Raw genomic sequence first — 20486 nt, forward strand, 5'->3', positions numbered from 1 at the left:
GATGGGACACTATTCCTCCCACTGACACCAATGATGGGACACTATTCCTCCCACTGACACCAATGATGGGACACTATTCCTCCCACTGACACCAATGATGGGGACACTATTCCTACCAGTGACACCAATGATGGGACACTATTCCTCCCACTGACACCAATGATGAGACACTATTCCTCCCACTGACACCAATGATGGGACACTATTCCTCCCACTGACACCAATGATGGGGACACTATTCCTCCCACTGATACCAATGATGGGACACTATTCCCCCCACTGACACCAATGATGGGACACTATTCCTCCCACTGACACCAATGATGGGGCACTATTCCTCCCACTGACACCAATGATGGGGCACTATTCCTCCCACTGACACCAATGATGGGGCACTATTCCCCCCACTGACACCAATGATGGGGCACTGTTTTTACTAGGGTTGTCCCGATACCACTTTTTTAGGACTGAGTACAAGTACCGATACTTTTTTCAAGTACTCGCCGATACCGAGTACCGATACATTTTTTTTAAATGTGTCCCCAAATGCAGCCATGTCCCCCCCATATCCAGCCATGTCCCCCCCATATCCAGCCATGTCCCCCCATATATGCAGCCATGTCCCCCCATATATGCAGCCATGTCCCCCCATATATGCAGCCATGTCCCCCCATATATGCAGCCATGTCCCCCCATATATGCAGCCATGTCCCCCGTATATCCAGCCATGTCCCCTGTATATCCAGCCATGTCCCCCGTATAACCAGCCATGTCCCCCGTATAACCAGCCATGTCCCCCGTATATCCAGCCATGTCCCCCGTATATCCAGCCATGTCCCCCGTATAACCAGCCATGTCCCCCGTATATCCAGCCATGTCCCCTGTATATCCAGCCATGTCCCCCGTATAACCAGCCATGTCCCCTGTATATCCAGCCATGTCCCCCGTATAACCAGCCATGTCCCCTGTATAACAAGCCATGTCCCCCGTATAACCAGCCATGTCCCCCGTATAACAAGCCATGTCCCCCGTATATCCAGCCATGTCCCCTGTATATCCAGCCATGTCCCCCGTATAACCAGCCATGTCCCCCGTATATCCAGCCATGTCCCCCGTATAACAAGCCATGTCCCCTGTATATCCAGCCATGTCCCCCGTATATCCAGCCATGTCCCCCGTATAACCAGCCATGTCCCCCGTATATCCAGCCATGTCCCCCGTATAACCAGCCATGTCCCCCGTATATCCAGCCATGTCCCCTGTATAACAAGCCATGTCCCCCGTATAACCAGCCATGTCCCCTGTATATCCAGCCATGTCCCCCGTATAACCAGCCATGTCCCCCGTATAACAAGCCATGTCCCCCGTATATCCAGCCATGTCCCCCGTATATCCAGCCATGTCCCCCGTATAACAAGCCATGTCCCCTGTATATCCAGCCATGTCCCCCATATATGCAGCCATGTCCCCCGTATATCCAGCCATGTCCCCTGTATATCCAGCCATGTCCCCCGTATATCCAGCCATGTCCCCTGTATATACAGCCATGTCCCCTGTATATACAGCCATGTCCCCTGTATATACAGCCATGTCCCCTGTATAACAAGCCATGTCCCCCGTATATCCAGCCATGTCCCCCGTATATCCAGCCATGTCCCCTGTATAACAAGCCATGTCCCCTGTATATCCAGCCATGTCCCCTGTATATCCAGCCATGTCCCCCGTATATCCAGCCATGTCCCCTGTATAACAAGCCATGTCCCCCGTATAACAAGCCATGTCCCCCGTATATCCAGCCATGTCCCCTGTATATACAGCCATGTCCCCTGTATAACAAGCCATGTCCCCCGTATATCCAGCCATGTCCCCCGTATATCCAGCCATGTCCCCTGTATAACCAGCCATGTCCCCCGTATATCCAGCCATGTCCCCTGTATATCCAGCCATGTCCCCTGTATATACAGCCATGTCCCCTGTATAACCAGCCATGTCCCCCGTATATCCAGCCATGTCCCCCGTATATGCAGCCATGTCCCCTGTATAACAAGCCATGTCCCCCGTATATCCAGCCATGTCCCCCGTATATCCAGCCATGTCCCCCGTATATACAGCCATGTCCCCCGTATATACAGCCATGTCCCCTGTATAACCAGCCATGTCCCCTGTATATCCAGCCATGTCCCCCGTATATCCAGCCATGTCCCCCGTATAACCAGCCATGTCCCCCGTATAACCAGCCATGTCCCCCGTATAACCAGCCATGTCCCCCGTATAACCAGCCATGTTCCCCCGTATAACCAGCCATGTCCCCCGTATATCCAGCCATGTCCCCCGTATAACCAGCCATGTCCCCCGTATATCCAGCCATGTCCCCCGTATATCCAGCCATGTCCCCCGTATATCCAGCCATGTCCCCTGTATAACAAGCCATGTCCCCCGTATAACCAGCCATGTCCCCTGTATAACCAGCCATGTCCCCCGTATATCCAGCCATGTCCCCCGTATAACCAGCCATGTCCCCCGTATAACCAGCCATGTCCCCCGTATATCCAGCCATGTCCCCCGTATAACCAGCCATGTCCCCCGTATAACCAGCCATGTCCCCCGTATATCCAGCCATGTCCCCCGTATATCCAGCCATGTCCCCCGTATAACAAGCCATGTCCCCCGTATATCCAGCCATGTCCCCCGTATATCCAGCCATGTCCCCCGTATAACCAGCCATGTCCCCCGTATATCCAGCCATGTCCCCTGTATAACAAGCCATGTCCCCCGTATATCCAGCCATGTCCCCCGTATAACCAGCCATGTCCCCCGTATATCCAGCCATGTCCCCCGTATATCCAGCCATGTCCCCCGTATAACAAGCCATGTCCCCCGTATATCCAGCCATGTCCCCCGTATAACCAGCCATGTCCCCCGTATATCCAGCCATGTCCCCCGTATAACAAGCCATGTCCCCTGTATAACAAGCCATGTCCCCCGTACCTACTGTGATGCCGCCGCCGCTGCCACGTTAATCACCGCGGCGCAGGGAACATTACAGTCAGCGTTCGTTTGAACAGCTGTTTTCCCCGCCGCGCATAGACACTCCCCCTTGCTCGCGATTGGACAGATCCGTCCAAGGGGGAGTGTCTATGCGCGGCGTTGGTGGCGGCGGCGGGGGAAGTATTCTATTTAAGTATCGGCGGTATTAGCGGGAGTACGAGTACTCCCGCTAATACTCGGTATCGGTCCCGATACCGATACTGGTATCGGTATCGGGACAACCCTAGTTTTTACCACATAGCCATGTATTCTGATTAGGGCAACCTTGGGAACTGTACCGGAACTTGATGCTGTGGGGATGGCCTGCAATGTTGCTTTGGGCGTTTGATCCGGCATGATGACAACACACTGAGGTTTCCCCGCATGGAATGACATGCTAGTATGGCCGGTTCACACAGGTCCGGGGCGGCCGCGGTCCGCATTCCAAAAGAGTCCCATGTAGGGCCGAAACAACTAATCGATTAATCGACAACAAATCGATTATGAAAATAGTTGTCAACTATTTTCATAATCGATTAATCGGCCAGTTGGCCTGCATATAGAATGCATTATTTGTTTACATATCAGGAAATGCAGTGCAGCACACATACAGTTCAGTACACCATCCATGCATGTCACTAAGTGCCTGATAATTTGTGAATGTGAAAGTGTGAGGAGCAATGCCTCATAGGACATGTAGTCCTGGGCAGGAAGTGAGTGGTTCTAAAGGCAGAAGTTTTTTTTACTATATTTTTTTACTTGCTATAGGGAGCGCTCTATACTATACTTTGCAGCTTGCTATTGAGGCACTCTGAAGGCAGGAGGAGCCAGAAGCATCGGTGAGGGACCCCAGAAGTGGAGGATCTGGGCTGCTCTGTGCAAAACCATTACACAGAGCAGGTAATATGACAAGTTTGTTTAATTAAAAAATATATATATCACTTTAAAGACTCTGTGCAGGGAAGATCAGCATCTGAACCCAGAGAAAGTGGAGGTAATAGAAAGCGTTACAATTACTGCAGTTGGTTATTTATATTTACCACTGCGTATAGCGGATGTGCCATGGGGAAAAAATATTAAAAGCCAGTAGCTACAAATACTGCAGCTGCTGACTTTTAATATTAGGACACTTACCTGTCCTGGAGTCCAGCGCTGATCGCAGCAAAGCACGAGCGATCGCTCGTCACTCTGCTGCTCCCCCCGCCATCCACGCTGAGGGAACCAGGAAGTGAAGCGCTGCGGCTTCACTGCCCGGTTCCCTACGGCGCATGCGCGAGTCGCGCTGCGCCCGCCGATTGGCTCACACGCTGTGTGCTGGGAGCCGAGTGTTCCTAGCACACAACGGGCGACAGACGGGAAGTCAGAAAAACCCGTCTTTTGCCCGTAGCGTGTGGCCGGAAGTGGGTGCAAATACCTGTCTCTAGACAGGTATCTGCACCCCCCTCCCCCCTGAAAGGTGTCAAATGTGACACCGGAGGGGGGGAGGGTTCCGATCAGCGGGACTCCACTTTAGGGTGGAGAACCGCTTTAAGACATCATTTCTTTTTTTATATTTACATATTAACTAAATTGTACACCACACTTTAAGATTATCCGATTAGTCGAATAATCGACCAACTAATCGATTATGAAAATAATCGTTAGTTGCAGCCCTAGTCCTATGTGTGTTTGGGTCTGGTTCAGGTGCGAATTCAGGCAAAGATTCTGACTTGGTTCACATCTGAACAGGAACGCACCGCACCCCATGCTGGGAACCGCGACCACACATATGTGAACCTGGCCTGAGATAGCCGTTGGGTGCAATACAAGGGCCTTGGTCCATCGCTATGAAACTCAGTCCCTGAAGACCCCTTCAAAGATATGGCCACCATAGTGGGTGAAGCCTGGACTTTATATACAGTCCAGTATCAAGGACTGGTAAGACCGGGTCACCCTGTACCTTTGACTCTTCCTGTGTAGATGGAATGTAAGCTTCTCAAACTTGGTGATAAAATGAAACTGCTCAGTCTTGGGTGGAGGATTATGTGTTCATCACACCACTGGTAGCGTATGTTACCGTCACTTCCTCCTACAGTACCTAAGGTAAAGTGCTTACTCCCTAGGGTTGCCATCTGTCCGGTTTTGACCCAGACAGTCTGGGTTTTGACACATGTGCCCGGGTTTCAACCCGCCTGAAACCCGGACACATAAAGCAACAATTCAACTGTCCTGCTGTGGCCCTGCCCGCAACATCTAGAGCGGCGCATCTTTTCCACAGCCCGCAGCCGCTGCCATCAACGTACACGGACTGTGCGAGAGCTGGGCAGCGGGCGCCCTGTGTGACTGGCTGAATAAGTCATGTGCGCCCGACGCTCGTGTCTGTGATTGGCCTGGTGGAGCTGGAAATGGTCACATGTGGAGGCAGGGCTGAACTGTGGGTGATCGCGGCTGCCCGGAGTCCCGCCCCCCCCCGCCTGGCACGCTGTTCTTCCTGACTGAGGTGAGGTCTCTCTGCCATCCGCTCTTCCACCCACCTGGCTGTCATTCCGCCCCTCTCTATAAACCACCCCCCCCCCTGTCAGCAACCCCCCTCTCTATCAGCAACCCCCCTCTGTCAGACTCAGCCCCCCTCTCTGTCAGCAACCCCCCCTGTCAGCCCCACTCTCTGTCAGCAACCCCCCTCTATCAGCAACCCCCCCCCCCTGCCAGCCCCCCTCTCTGTCAGCAAAGCAACCCCCCTCTATCAGCAACCCCCCCTGCCAGCCCCCCTCTCTGTCACCAACCCCCCCCCTGTCAGCCCCCCTCTCTGTCAGCAACCCTCCCTGTCAGCCCCACTCTCTGTCAGCAACCCCCCTCTATCAGCAACCCCCCTGTCAGCCCCCCTCTGTCAGCAACCCCCCTCTGTTAGCAACCCTCCCTGTCAGCCCCACTCTCTGTCAGCAGCCCCCCCTCTCTGTCAGCAACCCCCCTGTCAGCCCCCCTTTCTCTCAGCAACCCCCCTCTGTCAGCCCCCCTCTCTATCAGCAACCCCCCTGTCAGCAAACCTGCCCTGTCAGCCCGCCTCTCTGTCAGCAACCCCCCCTGTCAGCCCCCCTCACTGTCAGCAACCCCCCTGTAACCCCCACTCTCTGTCAGCAACCCCCCTGTCAGCCCCACTCTCTGTCAGCAACCGCCCAACTGCCCTACTGACACTGTTCACTGTCCTACTGACACTGTCCACTGCCCTACTGACACCATCCACTGCCCTACTGACACTGTCCACTGCCCTACTGACACTGTTCACTGTCCTACTGACACTGTCCACTGCCCTACTGATCCCGTCCACTGCTCTATTGACACTGTCCACTGCTCTACTGACACCGTCCACTGCTCTACTGACACAGTCCACTGCCCTACTGACACCGTCCTCTGCCCTACTGACACCATCCACTGCCCTACTGACCCCGTCCACTGCCCTACTGACACCGTCCACTGCCCTACTGACACCGTCCACTGCTTTACTGACACCGTCCACTGCCCTACTGACCCCATCCACTGCTCTACTGACACTGTCCACTGCCCTACTGACACTGTCCACTGCTCTACTGACACTGTCCACTGCCCTACTGACACTGCCCTACTGACACTGTCCACTGCCCTACTGACACTGTCCACTGCCCTACTGACACCGTCCACTGCTCTACTGACACCGTCCACTGCTCTACTGACACCGTCCACTGCCCTACTTACACCATCCACTGATCTACTGGCTGACAGTGTCCACTTTTAAGGTAGGCTAGTTTCATATTTTAACTGACATTTCTTTTATTAATTAAATCATATTTTATGGGTACACAAATGCTTTAGTTTTATTTAACCACGCCCCTTCAAGTCCCCCCACTGTTAATGCAATTTGGCCACAGCCACTGTTCACCGTAGAACACCTCATTACTACTCTCTTTGGGTATCCCAAAAGGTGTCCCAGGTATTTTACAATCCTATAGTGTGTACTACAAAAAATTTGCTGTGCGCCGTGAACGTGTTCGGGTTTGGCTTGATGAAAAGTTGGCAACCCTATTCCTCCCACCCTTTCACCACAAGGCTTGGCTACAGGATGATCTACAGCTGGGTTACCGTTAGGATTGTCCCGATACTAGTATCGGTATCGGGACCGATACCAAGCTTTTCCCCGAGTACTTGTACTTGGGGAAAATGCTCCGATACTTCACCTGATACCTGACTGTCCCTGTATCCTCCTCCAGTTCCCCCATCCGTGCTGCTCTCTCCCTCCGCGCTCCGTGTCCCCCCTCCATGCCGCTGCTATCCTCCTCCGTGCTGCTCTCCCCCTCCATGCTCCGTGTCCCCCCTTAATGCCGCTATCCTCCTCCGTTCTGCGCTCCGTGTCCCCCCTCCATGTCGCTGCTATCCTCCATGCTGCTCTCCCCCTCCATGCTCCGTGTCCCCCCTCAATGCCGCTCTTCTCCTCCGTTCTGCACTCCGTGTCCCCCCTCCATGCCGCTGCTATCCTCCTCCGTGCTGCTCTCCCCCTCCATGCTCCGTGTCCCCCCTCAATGCCGCTATCCTCCTCCGTTCTGCGCTCCGTGTCCCCCCTCCGTGCCGCTGCTATCCTCCTCCGTGCTGCTCTCCCCCTCCATGCTCCGTGTCCCCCCTCAATGCCGCTCTTCTCCTCCGTTCTGTGCTCCGTGTCCCCCCTCCGTGCCGCTGATCTCCTCCGTGCTGCTCTCCCCCTCCATGCTCCGTGTCCCCCCTCCATGCCACAATCCTCCTCTTTTCTGCTCTCCCCCTCCGCGCTCCGTGTCCCCCCTCCGTGCCACTATCCTCCGTTCTGCTCTCCCTCTCCGCGCTCCTTTTCCCCCCTCCGTGCCGCCGCTATCCTCCTCCATTCTGCCCTCCCCCTCCTCGCTCTGTGTCCCCCTCTGTGCCGCTGCTGTCCTCCTCCGTTCTGCTCTCCCCCTTCATGCTCCGTGTCCCCCCTCTGTGCTGCTGCTTTCCCCCTTCGTGCTTGGTGCTCCAAGTCCTCCTCCACCCCCCTCTGTCAGGATGGAGCGGTAGGAGCCGCTAAACCCGGCTCCTACATTTTCTGAATGAACAGAGTCAGTGATCACTGACTCTGTCCATTCATATAACTGAGCATCATAACCTGTGTTTACGATGCTTCAGTTTATGAATGGAGAGGAGCCGCTGTCTCCTGTCCATTCATTTTCAGTGCAGCCGAGAAAGGGACTGGGGGATCTGTGTCCTTAGTCCCTTTCTCTGTCTCAAAGGGGAGCTGTCAGAGGTCTGTCATGACCCCTGATATCACACCAAAGCCCCCCCAACAGGGCTAAGAAAAAAATATATAGCAATAAATAAAAATAATTAATTGTAAAAAATAATGCATATTAAAATAAAAAACACACTGGCACCATCCATTCCCTGCCCCCTCCATGCCCCCCCAAAAAGGCATTGTAAAAAACAACAAAAAATTTTGAAAAATTCAAATTGTACAATTAAAAAAAATACTGACAAAAAAAGAAAAGTATCGGTGAGTACTTGGAAAAAAAGTATCGGTACTTGTACTTAAAAAAGTGGTATCGGGACAACCCTAGTTACCGTGTACCCCTACCAGACATGCTTACCCTATCTCCAACACTCTACTCCATGAGTACCCCACAGGGGAGCACCCTCACTTGTAGCAATGCCAGAAACCAGGAGAAAGGGAGCCAATTCTGCCGAAGACCCCCCACAACACTCAAACTCAGAGTGATGAGGAATCCCTTGCATAGGAGCAGGAACCGGCTTTATCTCTGGTCTCATCATTCGACTGCAGTTCAGCTTTATTTCAGGTATGCAACAAAAGCAGAATTCTCTGCCTCCGTGTCACAACTCCTTGGACAGTTTACAACCCTAATTCAGTCATCTTTATCCAGAGCTCAGAAACACACAGTCTCTTCTCCTACTCACTTTTTTCAACCAATTCAGAACCCAATATGCCGGTCCTAGAGGATGCTGAATCAGAGGGGATTGAAGGAGCCCCCTCACTCCTAAGAGTGGGGGGCAGTCTGTTGTAGTTTGAATCTTTCTGTGGGTCACACAGTGGTTTCAAAAGGGTGCAAGATAGACTTAAAGACTCTACCACTTCACCTCTCAAATCAACCAAAGACTGTCCAAAAGCAATCGGATTTGCAAAAGGCACCGAACCACCTCTTTTCCCAGGGAGTCATTGCACCAGTTCCACCACAGGACAGGTTCAAGGGATTCTACTATAACCTGTTCACAGTGCCAAAAACCCCAATGAACGACATTTGTCCTATCCCTGACTTAAAATCCCTCAACAAATTCTTTCACATTCCCACATTTTTGTATAGAATTTCCAAGGTCAGTAATTGCCTCGCAGAGACGAGAAGAAGACATCCATGGATATTTCCAATATGCCTATCTGCATGTTCTAATTTCTCAACCTCATCGGTGGTTTCTATGCTTAGCAATGGCAGAGGACCACTTCCTGTTTTGTTGCATTGCTTCTCATCCTGTCTTCTGCTCCCAGGGTGTTCACAAATATCTTAGCACCCTTGTTTGCCCTTCTCAGGACTCAGGGCATCCAAGTGACAGGCTATCTAGATGACTTTCTCCTGATGGACTCGCCTTCCTTACAACTCTTCACAAATGTCCAAAAGACAATGAGGCCCTTGGCTGTGTGATCAACTTCAAAAAATGCTTTCCAGTCTTCCTTGTGCTTACAATAGTTGGGTCTGATCCTGGATACATCCCAGACCAAGGTCCTTCTTCCAGAAAATAAAGTTTCTTCTCTAAGATTTCACACTTGATAACCGAGATCCAAAGGAAATCCATCAGTAAGATTTGCCAGTTCAGGGTCCAGTGGTGGCCTTTTTTTAGGCAATACCTATTGCTCAATTCCATTCAAGAACTTTCCAACGCTGACAGAATATTTAGTTGGAGAACAGGCTTTTTTTGCTGCTAAACATAAGAACATCCCGTAAGGCAGTGGTCCCCAACCTTTTTGGCACCGGGGACCGGCTGCATGGAAGAAAATTGTGCCAAGGACCGGGGGGATTTTTCGCAGGCAATGGCTGGTGTTGGCACTTCAATCATCACGGCACCATGGTTGATATGGTGTCAGGGTGATTGAAGCGCATTATTTCTAGTATTACATTGTAGTAATAAATGAAATAGTTCAACTCACCATAATGTAGAATCAGTGGAAGCCCTGAGCGTGTCACTTGCCACTGTCGCCTGCTACAAGATGTGGATAGTCACTTGCCACGCTGCCTGTCACCAGATGCGGAATGTCACCTGCCACAAGATGTGGATTGCCACCTGCCAAGTTGCCTGTCACCAGATGCGGAGTGAGTGGAGCACCCCTTGTGGTATATCATGCAGACAGCTGAGGGGGTGAACTACAAGTCCCAGCACACCTCCCCTGTCACTGATGATGTCACATCTCTATGGGATCGCCCTTCTGCATGTAGCAGGGTGTCTCCCTCCTCATGCTGCAGCCGGTCTCAACTGGCAGACTGTCAGCTGTCACTCTCTGGCTCCACCCTTCTGCCATTCCTGATTAGCTGTCCAGGTGGGGGGAGGCAATCTACGCCGCAGAACAAGGAATCTAAGTTATCACAGCGAGGAGCTGCAGGAGAGCGGCGATGCTGGACGGGCAGTGTGAGATGATATCCTCTTTCTGCTCCCCACCCAACCTCTGACACGGAGACAGAGCACTGGCTTTGAGGGCAGAAAAGCGGTGATGCAGGAGGCGGAGAGAGATGATATCTTTGCTTGCCCGCCCGCTCACTTCTTCCATCCACCCAGCGCTCTCATGCCGGCAGCCCAACATGTCTCTTGATGGCTGCCCGCACCCGCGGGCCACCTGCAGAAGGGCCGCGGCCCACCTGCAGAAGGGCCATGGGCCGGGGACCGGGGGTTGACGACCCCTGCCGTAAGAGACATAAACAGTGCAAACAAATGTGAATAGATAAAGTGCAAAGGGATAAATACCTTCCTGAGGAAGTCACAAGGAGTGGCGAAACTAGTAAGAGGGACCTGAGAGGCCGACGAATGCAGAACAAGGAAGGGACAGATGGAGTGAGCAATGACGGCCAGGGCTGCAGAACCGGTGGGAAGGTGAAACATTTGTCCTAGCACTAGTGGCACATGCAATATTCACATGACTGTTTATTTATTTATAAATGTGTGCATTTATGTTGTACGTTCTGAATACGCTTATTTTTTATAAATGATAAAGCACTATTGCAAAGTCTGATTGCTTTACATATTAATAAAGTGATTGGAGTTCACAAGCGGCAACTAAGGAGGAAACATACTGAGAGGAGAGTTCTAGAGGATTAACCATTTACAAAGGCACATTTTTTAAAGTATATAAGGTGAGGGCACACCCGGTGGAGGGAGCGCAGGATTTTGATAACATGCACAGAGGTGGAATGATTGTAAAGAGATCGTTTCATCATTGAGAAAGTGGACTGGAACGTTGGTTTTACATATATTTGATTTATTTATAAGGACACTTTATGGACTTATGTGATTCAGTTTTATTTTATTGTAGTCTATTTTAATATTTAGCACTTTGCACTTTATTTTTTCACATTTGTTTGCGCTGTTTATATCCCTTATGGGATGATCTAAAGGCACACACAATTTAAGTGCAGTCAGACAATACCACTACAATGCCACCATCAAGGGGGCACGAGGTGCCCGCCTGCCTCGAAGGAAGCAAACCTTATTCTTTCGTGGACAGAAACACACTGTTGATTATTGAGCATCCTCAAACACCAACCCTAGAACATAAAAAAAATGGCTGGGGAGGAGTTGTTCAGGTGGAAGAACTGGAGATGGAGTGTTAGGCTGTCAGGGCCTTGGAGGGAGCCCCCCAGTCTGGAACCCCCATACAACCCAAGGGTGTCCTGAACAGGAGCAGCGGGGAATAATGCCGGGTAAATCTCCAGGAGGGATCCACCAGGTGTCGGTGAGTGACAGGCACTGTCGGGAGAGCTGGGAAAGGCATGCCGGAGCGGACAGGGGGGAAGTCTGGGATGGATGTAGAGCCAGCGGGAGAGGCTCTGATGTTACTGGCAGTGAAGTCAGGCTACTGCAGCCAGGAGGGCTGTCATGGTCTGCAAAGGGCTGACTGGGATCAGTAGTCCACCAAAGCTGTACTCCAAGTCTTCACATATACTGACAAAAGACTTCTGGAAACCCTGAAATTTTTATAGGGAGGGGTGGTTGCCCATTAGAAAACTCAAATTATTGGCCCTTCTAAGCCACCTGATGAAAGTTTAAATATATCTTTCCTGCTTCCCCTTCCTTACCTGACGGGGTGGTCAGGGTACAGGAGGCTGTCGGTCTGATCTCCCTGGGGGGCACAAAGTGTGCGGCAGGCCCCTCACTCCTGTGCTTTCTGTGTCGTATGGCGGCCTGTGAGGAGAGTGGCGCCTATGTTTGTATGGCGCCATGATGCCAGCGCTTTGAGCAGTGAAAGTGATGCAGGTCCTTCCTGGTCGCCACCATGTGCCTCGCTAGAGCGGTTCTGGCAGGGCTTCAAGAAAATGGCGACGGAATGCTTAGAACGATGGTGGGGCTCACTCCAGGAGCGGAGGTCAGATTGGAGGGAGCAGGCGTCCATATGGAATGCTCAGAACGATGGTGGGGCTCACTTCAGGTGCAGAGGTCAGATTGGAGGGAGCAGGCGTCCATATCCTGCTCTCGCCAGAAGACACAAGGTGTGTTTGGAGTGAGAGGGGGGCCAGTAATGGCCACAGCAATTAAGACCACAGGGGGTGAGTCTACCCAGCTGGAGGGGGTAATGGGGGGAGGGGCCCCCATCCCTTACCCTTGCATGGTACAGGAGATGGTTTTCCTGTCCAAGCACTAATTATGGTACATCTCTTACAGAGACTGTGGCCCAGGGAGTCCCCAGTAGACCCAAGTCTAAGACCCTTTCCCTGTCTAAGAGGTGTGGATACTGCAATGATAAATTGTCACAAGACCACACCAAACCATTCTGCTACAAATGTATTTACAAGTTGTTCGGAAAAGAGACCTCTCAGGTCATAAATGTTCCTCTCCATACAGACTAGGATGTTGACAACCCTCAAAGCTTTCCAGATAACCTTAAAGCCTAGGCAGGAACCTGAGCCCCACTCTAGAGAGGGTTCGTCCTTGCAGGAAGGTTCATCCACGAATAGGGACAGCAGGTACAGGCGTCCTGAGCCCCTAAAGACCCTAACCTCTCAGGATTCTGAGGAGGAGGACGAAGAGGCAGACTCCGATCGGAGCCTTACTGAGGAGGGGGAGGATGTAGAGGATAGCCAGGAGGAGGACTCCAGACCAGGCAGACACATCTTCTCGGCTGACAATATGGAGCGTCTCCTGTGGGTGGTACATGCTTTAGAAACGATACAAGAGCTTGCAGCGCAGGTTTCTGCCCAGGACAGGATGCATAGAGGCCTAGTCAGGCCTCAGTCGAAGGTTCTCCCAATACACCAGTCCTTCAAAGATATCATTTTGAGAGGAGCCGGAGAGGAAACTCTTGAAATTTAAAACCTGGAAACACTGTGTGTGCTACTTTATTTAGACAGAGTGAAGGAATTTGGAAAGTCCAATCATCTGTTGACAGAATTTCCGACGACAAATGTTCGATGGGAGCTTTTGGTCGGAAATTCCGACCATGTGTATGCTCCATCGGACATTTGCTGTCGGAATTTCCGACAACAAATGTTTGATAGCTGGTTCTCAATTTTTCCGAAAAACAAAAGTTCTTGTCGGAAATTCCGACCGTGTGTACACATTTCGCCGCACAAAAATAGGACGCATGCTCGGAAACAATTTGATGCATGCTCGAAATCATTGAACTTCATTTTTCTCGGCTCGTCGTAGTGTTGCACGTCACCGCGTTCTTAACGGTCAGAATTTCCGAGCAACATTTGTGTGACCGTGTGTATGCAAGACAAGTTTGAGCCAACATCTGTCGGGAAAAAAAATCCACATTTTTTGTAACGGGAGTCCCTTTTTGGGCATAAGATGACTGAGAAATGATAATTCATGTTTTGCAGGATATCTTGAAATATTACAAGTTGTTAAAGTCTGACTCCAACAGGTCAATGGAGTGTTTTCATTCAATGTGGGGACACATGCTTTTGAGGTGTTAATTGAGTCTGCTCCTAGATATTTCATTGTGGATGCTAATGACACTGTTTGGTGTGTAAGCCTATTGATGATTAGATGTGGAATGTGACTTGTTAACTGTAGTAATTACCTCCTCAAAATGTGGTGACAGAATGTCTGTCTGGATAATGATTAGTAATTAGGTCATGTTAATTATGTCAGACCGGTGCCAAAACATCTGACATAGGAATGTGTATTATGCAGGTGAATAGATTATTGCGGAGTCGGGACGTCTGGGGGGATAATTAGCTCATCTGAAGGTGTATTGAAGCCCCATTGTGTGATGTTGGGGGTGGAGAGTTTCTTTGTTCCTTTGATTACTGTGACATGCTTGTAACTGTATAAGAAGAGCTGATCTCACCATTAAAGCGTTCATTCATTTGACTCAGAGAACAGAGCTTGTCTTGTCCTTATTCTGGGGAATGGAATGAGTCCTGTCTGTCGGACTGTCGGATAAGCTGTCGTGGGTTGATGGAATGGGAGATGGTGAACGGTGCTAACCCCTGACCGTTACAGTTTTGTTGTCGGAAATGTCCGATCGTGTCTACGCGGCATTAGTCAGTTTTTGTGGCTAGAAGAGAGGTGAGCAGGCATCAGGAACAACCATAGCAAGATGGATTAGGCAGACCATTGTTATAGCCTATGAACAAGCAGGTAGAACAGTCCCCGCTAACCTACACGGTCTCTGGCGACCTCTTGGGCAGAAAGGGCTGGAGCATCGGTAGAGCAGATCTGCAGAGCAGCAACGTGGGCATGACCCCCCCCCCCCCCCACTGCCATAAAACATAATGTAGATTAGGAGGGGGTGCTTAGTGGTCTCTGATCCTTGTACTACAATACATCCCCTGAGAACTGGAAGGGAATTGTTTTGACTGACAACACTCAATCATATCTGTCACAGCGACTATTGTATGAGAAGAAAACTTCTCTTCCGTCAGAGCACCGGGAGTGTAGTGATAGCTGTACACTTGGTGTTCAGTAAAACTATTAAGCCAGCCATAGATGGTTCGAATCTTGGCCAGTTCAATTCAAAATGTATGTGCAGGCTTAATGTACCCAAGTTGGAGCGTCTTCCCCTGCACCCCCAACAGCAAAAACAAAATGGTTCCATGGGAGAGACTGTGTGATTGTGTTGATTGAGTGAATTTCTTTCCTGCAACCCATGGTTGCAGAAAATAAATTTGCTCCGTCTATGACCGGCCTTGGTTATAAATGACAGAGAGAAGACCACAAGGTGGCATGCACCCCACTGGACCCCTAGTAACCTTACACACTTTGCAAAGTGGCTGAATTCCTGGAAGCTCCGATGTAAGCGTTTGAACCGACGTGTGTATGCGCTGTCGGAATTTCCGCCAACAAAAGATTGAGAGCAGGTTCTCTATTTTTCAGACGGAAAAAATTCCAATCGGAATTTACGATCGTGTGTAGCAATTCCAACACGCAAATTTGCTACGCATGCTTGGAAACAATTTGACGCATGTTTGGAAGCATTGAACTTAATTTTCTTGGCTCGTCGTAGTGTTGTACATCACTGCGTTCTTGATGGTCGAAAGTTCAGAGAACTTTTGCGTGACCGTGTGTATGCAAGACAAGCTTGAGCGGAATTCCGTCGGAAAAACAGATCGTGTGTATAGGGCATGATACTTCTATTTGACACAAAAAATAGCTGCCAAAATTTAGATGTGGGTTTCCTTACTTATTAGCCAAAGTTTTACGACCCCTTCAGTGACTATCACCCCTCCCCCAATCTATAGCTCTCTCTTTATCTCATCTCACTAACTATGCTTGTTTTATTATCATTGCCATGTTCGTGTGTGTGTGTTTTTTTTTCCTTTCCCTCAAAGATTGTGTAATTTTTTCTAAAACTTGTGAATCCGTACTGCTGGGACCTTGAAAAAGGGGACATACCCCAAAAGATTGTCCTGAAAAATTGTGTTAGTGCAAATAAAAAAATATTTACGTACATTACTCTATTGTTTGAGTGTCAGAGAATTTAAATTTCTTTTCTCTCTTCTGCTTTCAGTCATGGCGTGTGCGGATCTGAGGAAGGAGTTGAAATGTTCCATCTGTCTGGACATTTATAGAGATCCTGTAACCCTGAAATGTGGACACAACTTCTGCCGGGACTGTATTGGTCGTGTGTTTGGTACTAGGGTGAGGTCTGGAGGTTATTCTTGTCCTGAATGCAGAGAAAGGTTTAAAAATCGGCCTGCACTGGGGAGGAACACAACACTACGTAACATCGTGGAGAATTTGCTGTCCACCCATCCAGATCAGAAGTTATCCGGGGTCTTCTGTATTTACTGTATTCACACTCCTGTACCTGCTGTGATATCCTGTCTGATGTGTGAAGCTTCTCTGTGTGACAATCACCTGAGAGTCCACAGCAAGTCACCAGAACACGTCTTATGTGACCTCACCACTTCCCTGGAGAACAGGAAATGCTCCGTCCATAAGAAGATCCTGGAGTATTACTGCACTGAGGACTCCTCCTGTATCTGTGTGTCCTGCAGGCTGGATGGAGAACATCGGGGACACCAGGTGGAGACTGTGGATGAGGCCTCTGAGATGAAGAAGAAGAAACTGAGGAATGTTCTGCAGAAACTGATGACAGAGAGAGAGGAGATGGAGAAAAAAGTCCAGAGTCTGCAGGAACACAGGAGGAAAGTACAAGGAAAAGCAGATGATGAAACAGAGAGAGTCATTGTCCTGTTCAGAGACCTCAGGAGACGTCTGGAAGATCTGGAGAAGAGAGTCCTGAGTGAGATCTCTGGTCAGGCAGAGCGGATCTCTGTTTTAATCAATAATCTGGTCGAGGATCTGGAAATAAAGAAGGAGGAGCTGTCCAGTAAGATGGGGGACATTGAGGAGCTGTGTAACATGACGGATCCACTGACTGTCCTCCTGGAATCAGACACAGGTGACTTGTGTGATACGGAGGATGGAGATAATGAGGACAGAGAGAGACGTGATAAACTCCTCCATGATGGAGGGGATCTGGATGTGGCGGGGATCTCACACACATTACACACAGGTTTATCTGATATCATGTCTGGGTTAAGTGTAGAGAAATGTACAGGCACAGAGGTCTATCCACATTCTACTACAAAGGGCGAAGGTCCCACCAATGATGAACCATCCAGGAGATGTCCCCAAACCTCCCCCACCATACAACCATCAGGCACACATGTCTATCCACATTCTATTACAAAGGGCGAAGGTCCCACCAATGATGAACCATCCAGGAGATGTCCCCAACCCTCCCCCACCATACAACCATCCAGGAGACGTCTCCAACCCTCCCCCACCATACAACACTCACACCGCCAGGCTGGAGGACCAGATATTGGGGCTGTACAGCAAACATCGGGGGTTACAGACATATTACTGGATGCGAGGACATCTGGTAATAATCTCCATATATCAGATGACAGGAAAACTGCATCCTACTCATCATCACATCAGAATCGCCCAAAAACACCAGAGAGATTTTGGTATTCTCAGGTGATGAGCAGTCAGAGTTTCTCCTCAGGCAGACATTACTGGGAAGTGGATGTTGGGGGGTCAGATCGGTGTAGAGTCGGGATGTGTTACCACAGTATAGGCAGGAGAGGACGTCAGTCACTGATTGGATATAATAAGAAGTCCTGGGGTCTGGAGATAAGGTGGGGGGATAATCTGTACTCAGTAAAACATAACAGTAAGAACATCCTATTACTCAGCGGTGTCTCCAGTAACAGAGTCAGGATAGATCTGGATTATGAGGCCGGGCGGATCTCCTTTTATGATCTGTGTAACCCGATCCGACATCTCCACACCTTCAACACCACCTTCACTGAGCCTCTCCATGCTGGGATAGGTGTATGTGATGGTTGTATAAAGATATCTGGGGGGAATCAAATGTGAGAAATCTGCCCAGTTACTGGTGACATCACAGGGTGGAGAATCTGATTGGTGAAATTCTCAGCCAATAGGAGGAAGCAGTGGAAAAGAACTAACATCTAGGGCCATCATCTTCATCCTCATCCTCACTTCACTACCTAGTGTGTCACTGACCAGAAACAAGCATGCAGGAGGTCAGATTGTTCAGACTTCACTGGTTGCATGCTTGTTCTGGGTCAGTGACATATGAGGTAGTGTAGCCAGGATTGAGATGGCAGCCATGGAGCCTGAACCTTTACAGTGTATCTATAGCCATACTTTATTTTTTGGTAGTCGGGAAAGACTAGAACCTCTCAGTTTTTTGGGATTTTTTTTTTTTTTGACTGTTAATCAAAAAAATAAAAAAAATTACCAGACAAGAAGTGAGAGGAACTCTGACAGCAACACATACAGTAATATAAGTTATTTTCTTTAGTAAAATCAAGGAAGGTTATAACCAATGTCAAGTTTTTTTTTTTTTTCCTATGTCCTAATTTCAGATTTTCCTTAATATCCTGTCTGGTAAAAGGTTGTCCCCATGACAGGAAGTGAGAGGGATCTCTCCAATGGAGCCTTGGATAGCAAAAAAAATTGACAGTGGTTCTAATCTTCTAAAAATCTGGAAAAATAGGTTCTGTCTGGACACACAATTTACAATCCACAAGGATCATTCCTAAATTTCTGTCCTCACAGGTTACTTTATATGACAAGTCCTGGTATCTGTGATTGCTCCTCCTCCCCGTCACTCTGATTGGCTGTAAAAATTGTCACTAATTATACAGCCAGTGCTAGTCTTGTTCCTATTGGTTATGATGTACGGGGGGGGGGGGATACACTATATTACCAAAAGTATTGGGATGCCTGCCTTTACACGCACATGAACTTTTATGGCATCCCAGTCTTAGCCTGTAGGGTTCAATATTGAGTTGGCCCACCCCTTGCAGCTATAACAGCTTCAACTTTTCTGGGAAGGCCGTCCACAAGGTTTAGGAGGGTGTCTATGGGAATGTTTGACCATTCTTCCAGAAGCGCATATGTGAGGTCAGGCAGTGATGTTGGACAAGAAGGCATGGCTCACAGTCTCCGATCTAATTCATCCCAAAGGTGTTCTATTAGGCTGGAGTCAGGACCCTGTGTAGGCCAATCAAGTTCCTCCACCCCAAACTCGCTCATCCATGTCTTTATGGACCTTGCTTTGTGCACTGGTGCGCAGTCATGATGGAACAGGAAGGGGCCGTCTCCAAACTGTTCCCACAAAATTGGGAGCATGAAATTGTCCAAAATGTCTTGGTATTCTGACACCTTAAGAGTTATAGTCTAATTCCAACGATACTTACACATACTCCAACACCTATACTAAGCCCTGAGTACTTTGCCAGAGAAAGATGTCTACACTTACCTATTAGATAAATTGCTCCGGTAGGGTCATCCGATGGTCTCCCAGCATTGGCTTCAGGGGAGAGTAGAGACAGCTGACTAAGGCTACAGAACCTGGGTGGTTAATGTCACCCATTGGCTTACTATAGGGTATCCTTTTGTCTACCATGTAGATACCCTCAAAATCTGTACATATGGCACCTTTATAGAGTAGTTGTATTAGATTTACACTGGTGCCCGAAGCAGGATTTTCTGTTGCTTTATGCTCTGGAGTGCAGTCATGTTGGAACAGGAAGGGGCCATCCCCAAACTGTTTCCACAAAGTTGGGAGCATGAAATTGTCCAAAATGTATTGGTATGCTGACGCCTTAAGAGTTCCCTTCACTGGAACTAAGAGGCCAAGCCAAACCCCTGAAAAACAACCGCACACCATAATCCCCCCTCCACCAAATGATTAGGACCAGTACACAAAGCAAGGTCCATAAAGACATGGATGAGTTTTGGGTGGAGAACTTGACTGACCTCACCCTGATAGAAAACCTTTGGGCTGAATTAGAGTGAAAACTGTGAGCCAGGCCTTCTTCTCCAACATCAGTTCCTGACCTCACACATGTGCTTCTGGAAGAATGGTCAAACATTCCCATAGACACCCTCCTAAACCTTGTGGACGGCCTTCCCAGAAGAGTTGAAGCTGTTATAGCTGCAAAGGGTGGGGCCAACTCAATATTAAACCCTACGAAATAAGACTGGGATGCCATTAAAGTTCATGTGTGTAAAGTCAGGCGTCCCAATACTTTTGACAATATAGTGTATGTATAATGGTGCAATGGATTGGGCCAAATTCCAGAGTCACCATTAACCCCTTCAGTCCCATCAGATCTCATTCTCATAGAGAAGAGTAATTGTTACATTCCCTCCATGGCCATATTCATCTCATAAAGAGAAATAGTTATATGATTTATCAATGATTAAATGGCATTCTGAAGTTCTCGTTTTGTTAATGTTAC

The 20486-nt window shown here is 49.4% G+C and overlaps 1 protein-coding gene across 1 annotated transcript; it reads left to right on the forward strand.

The window, feature by feature from the left end:
* Positions 1-16045: 16045 nt before the first annotated feature.
* On the forward strand, positions 16046-18926 carry LOC120924692 (E3 ubiquitin/ISG15 ligase TRIM25-like). The gene has a single exon (XM_040335703.1). It carries the CDS (start codon positions 16207-16209, stop codon positions 18085-18087), a length of 1881 nt encoding a protein of 626 aa, XP_040191637.1. The 5' UTR covers positions 16046-16206; the 3' UTR covers positions 18088-18926.
* The last annotated feature ends 1560 nt before the right edge of the window (positions 18927-20486 follow it).

This window comes from Rana temporaria, chromosome 1, assembly GCF_905171775.1.
Source record: "Rana temporaria chromosome 1, aRanTem1.1, whole genome shotgun sequence".
Lineage (NCBI taxonomy): Eukaryota > Metazoa > Chordata > Amphibia > Anura > Ranidae > Rana > Rana temporaria.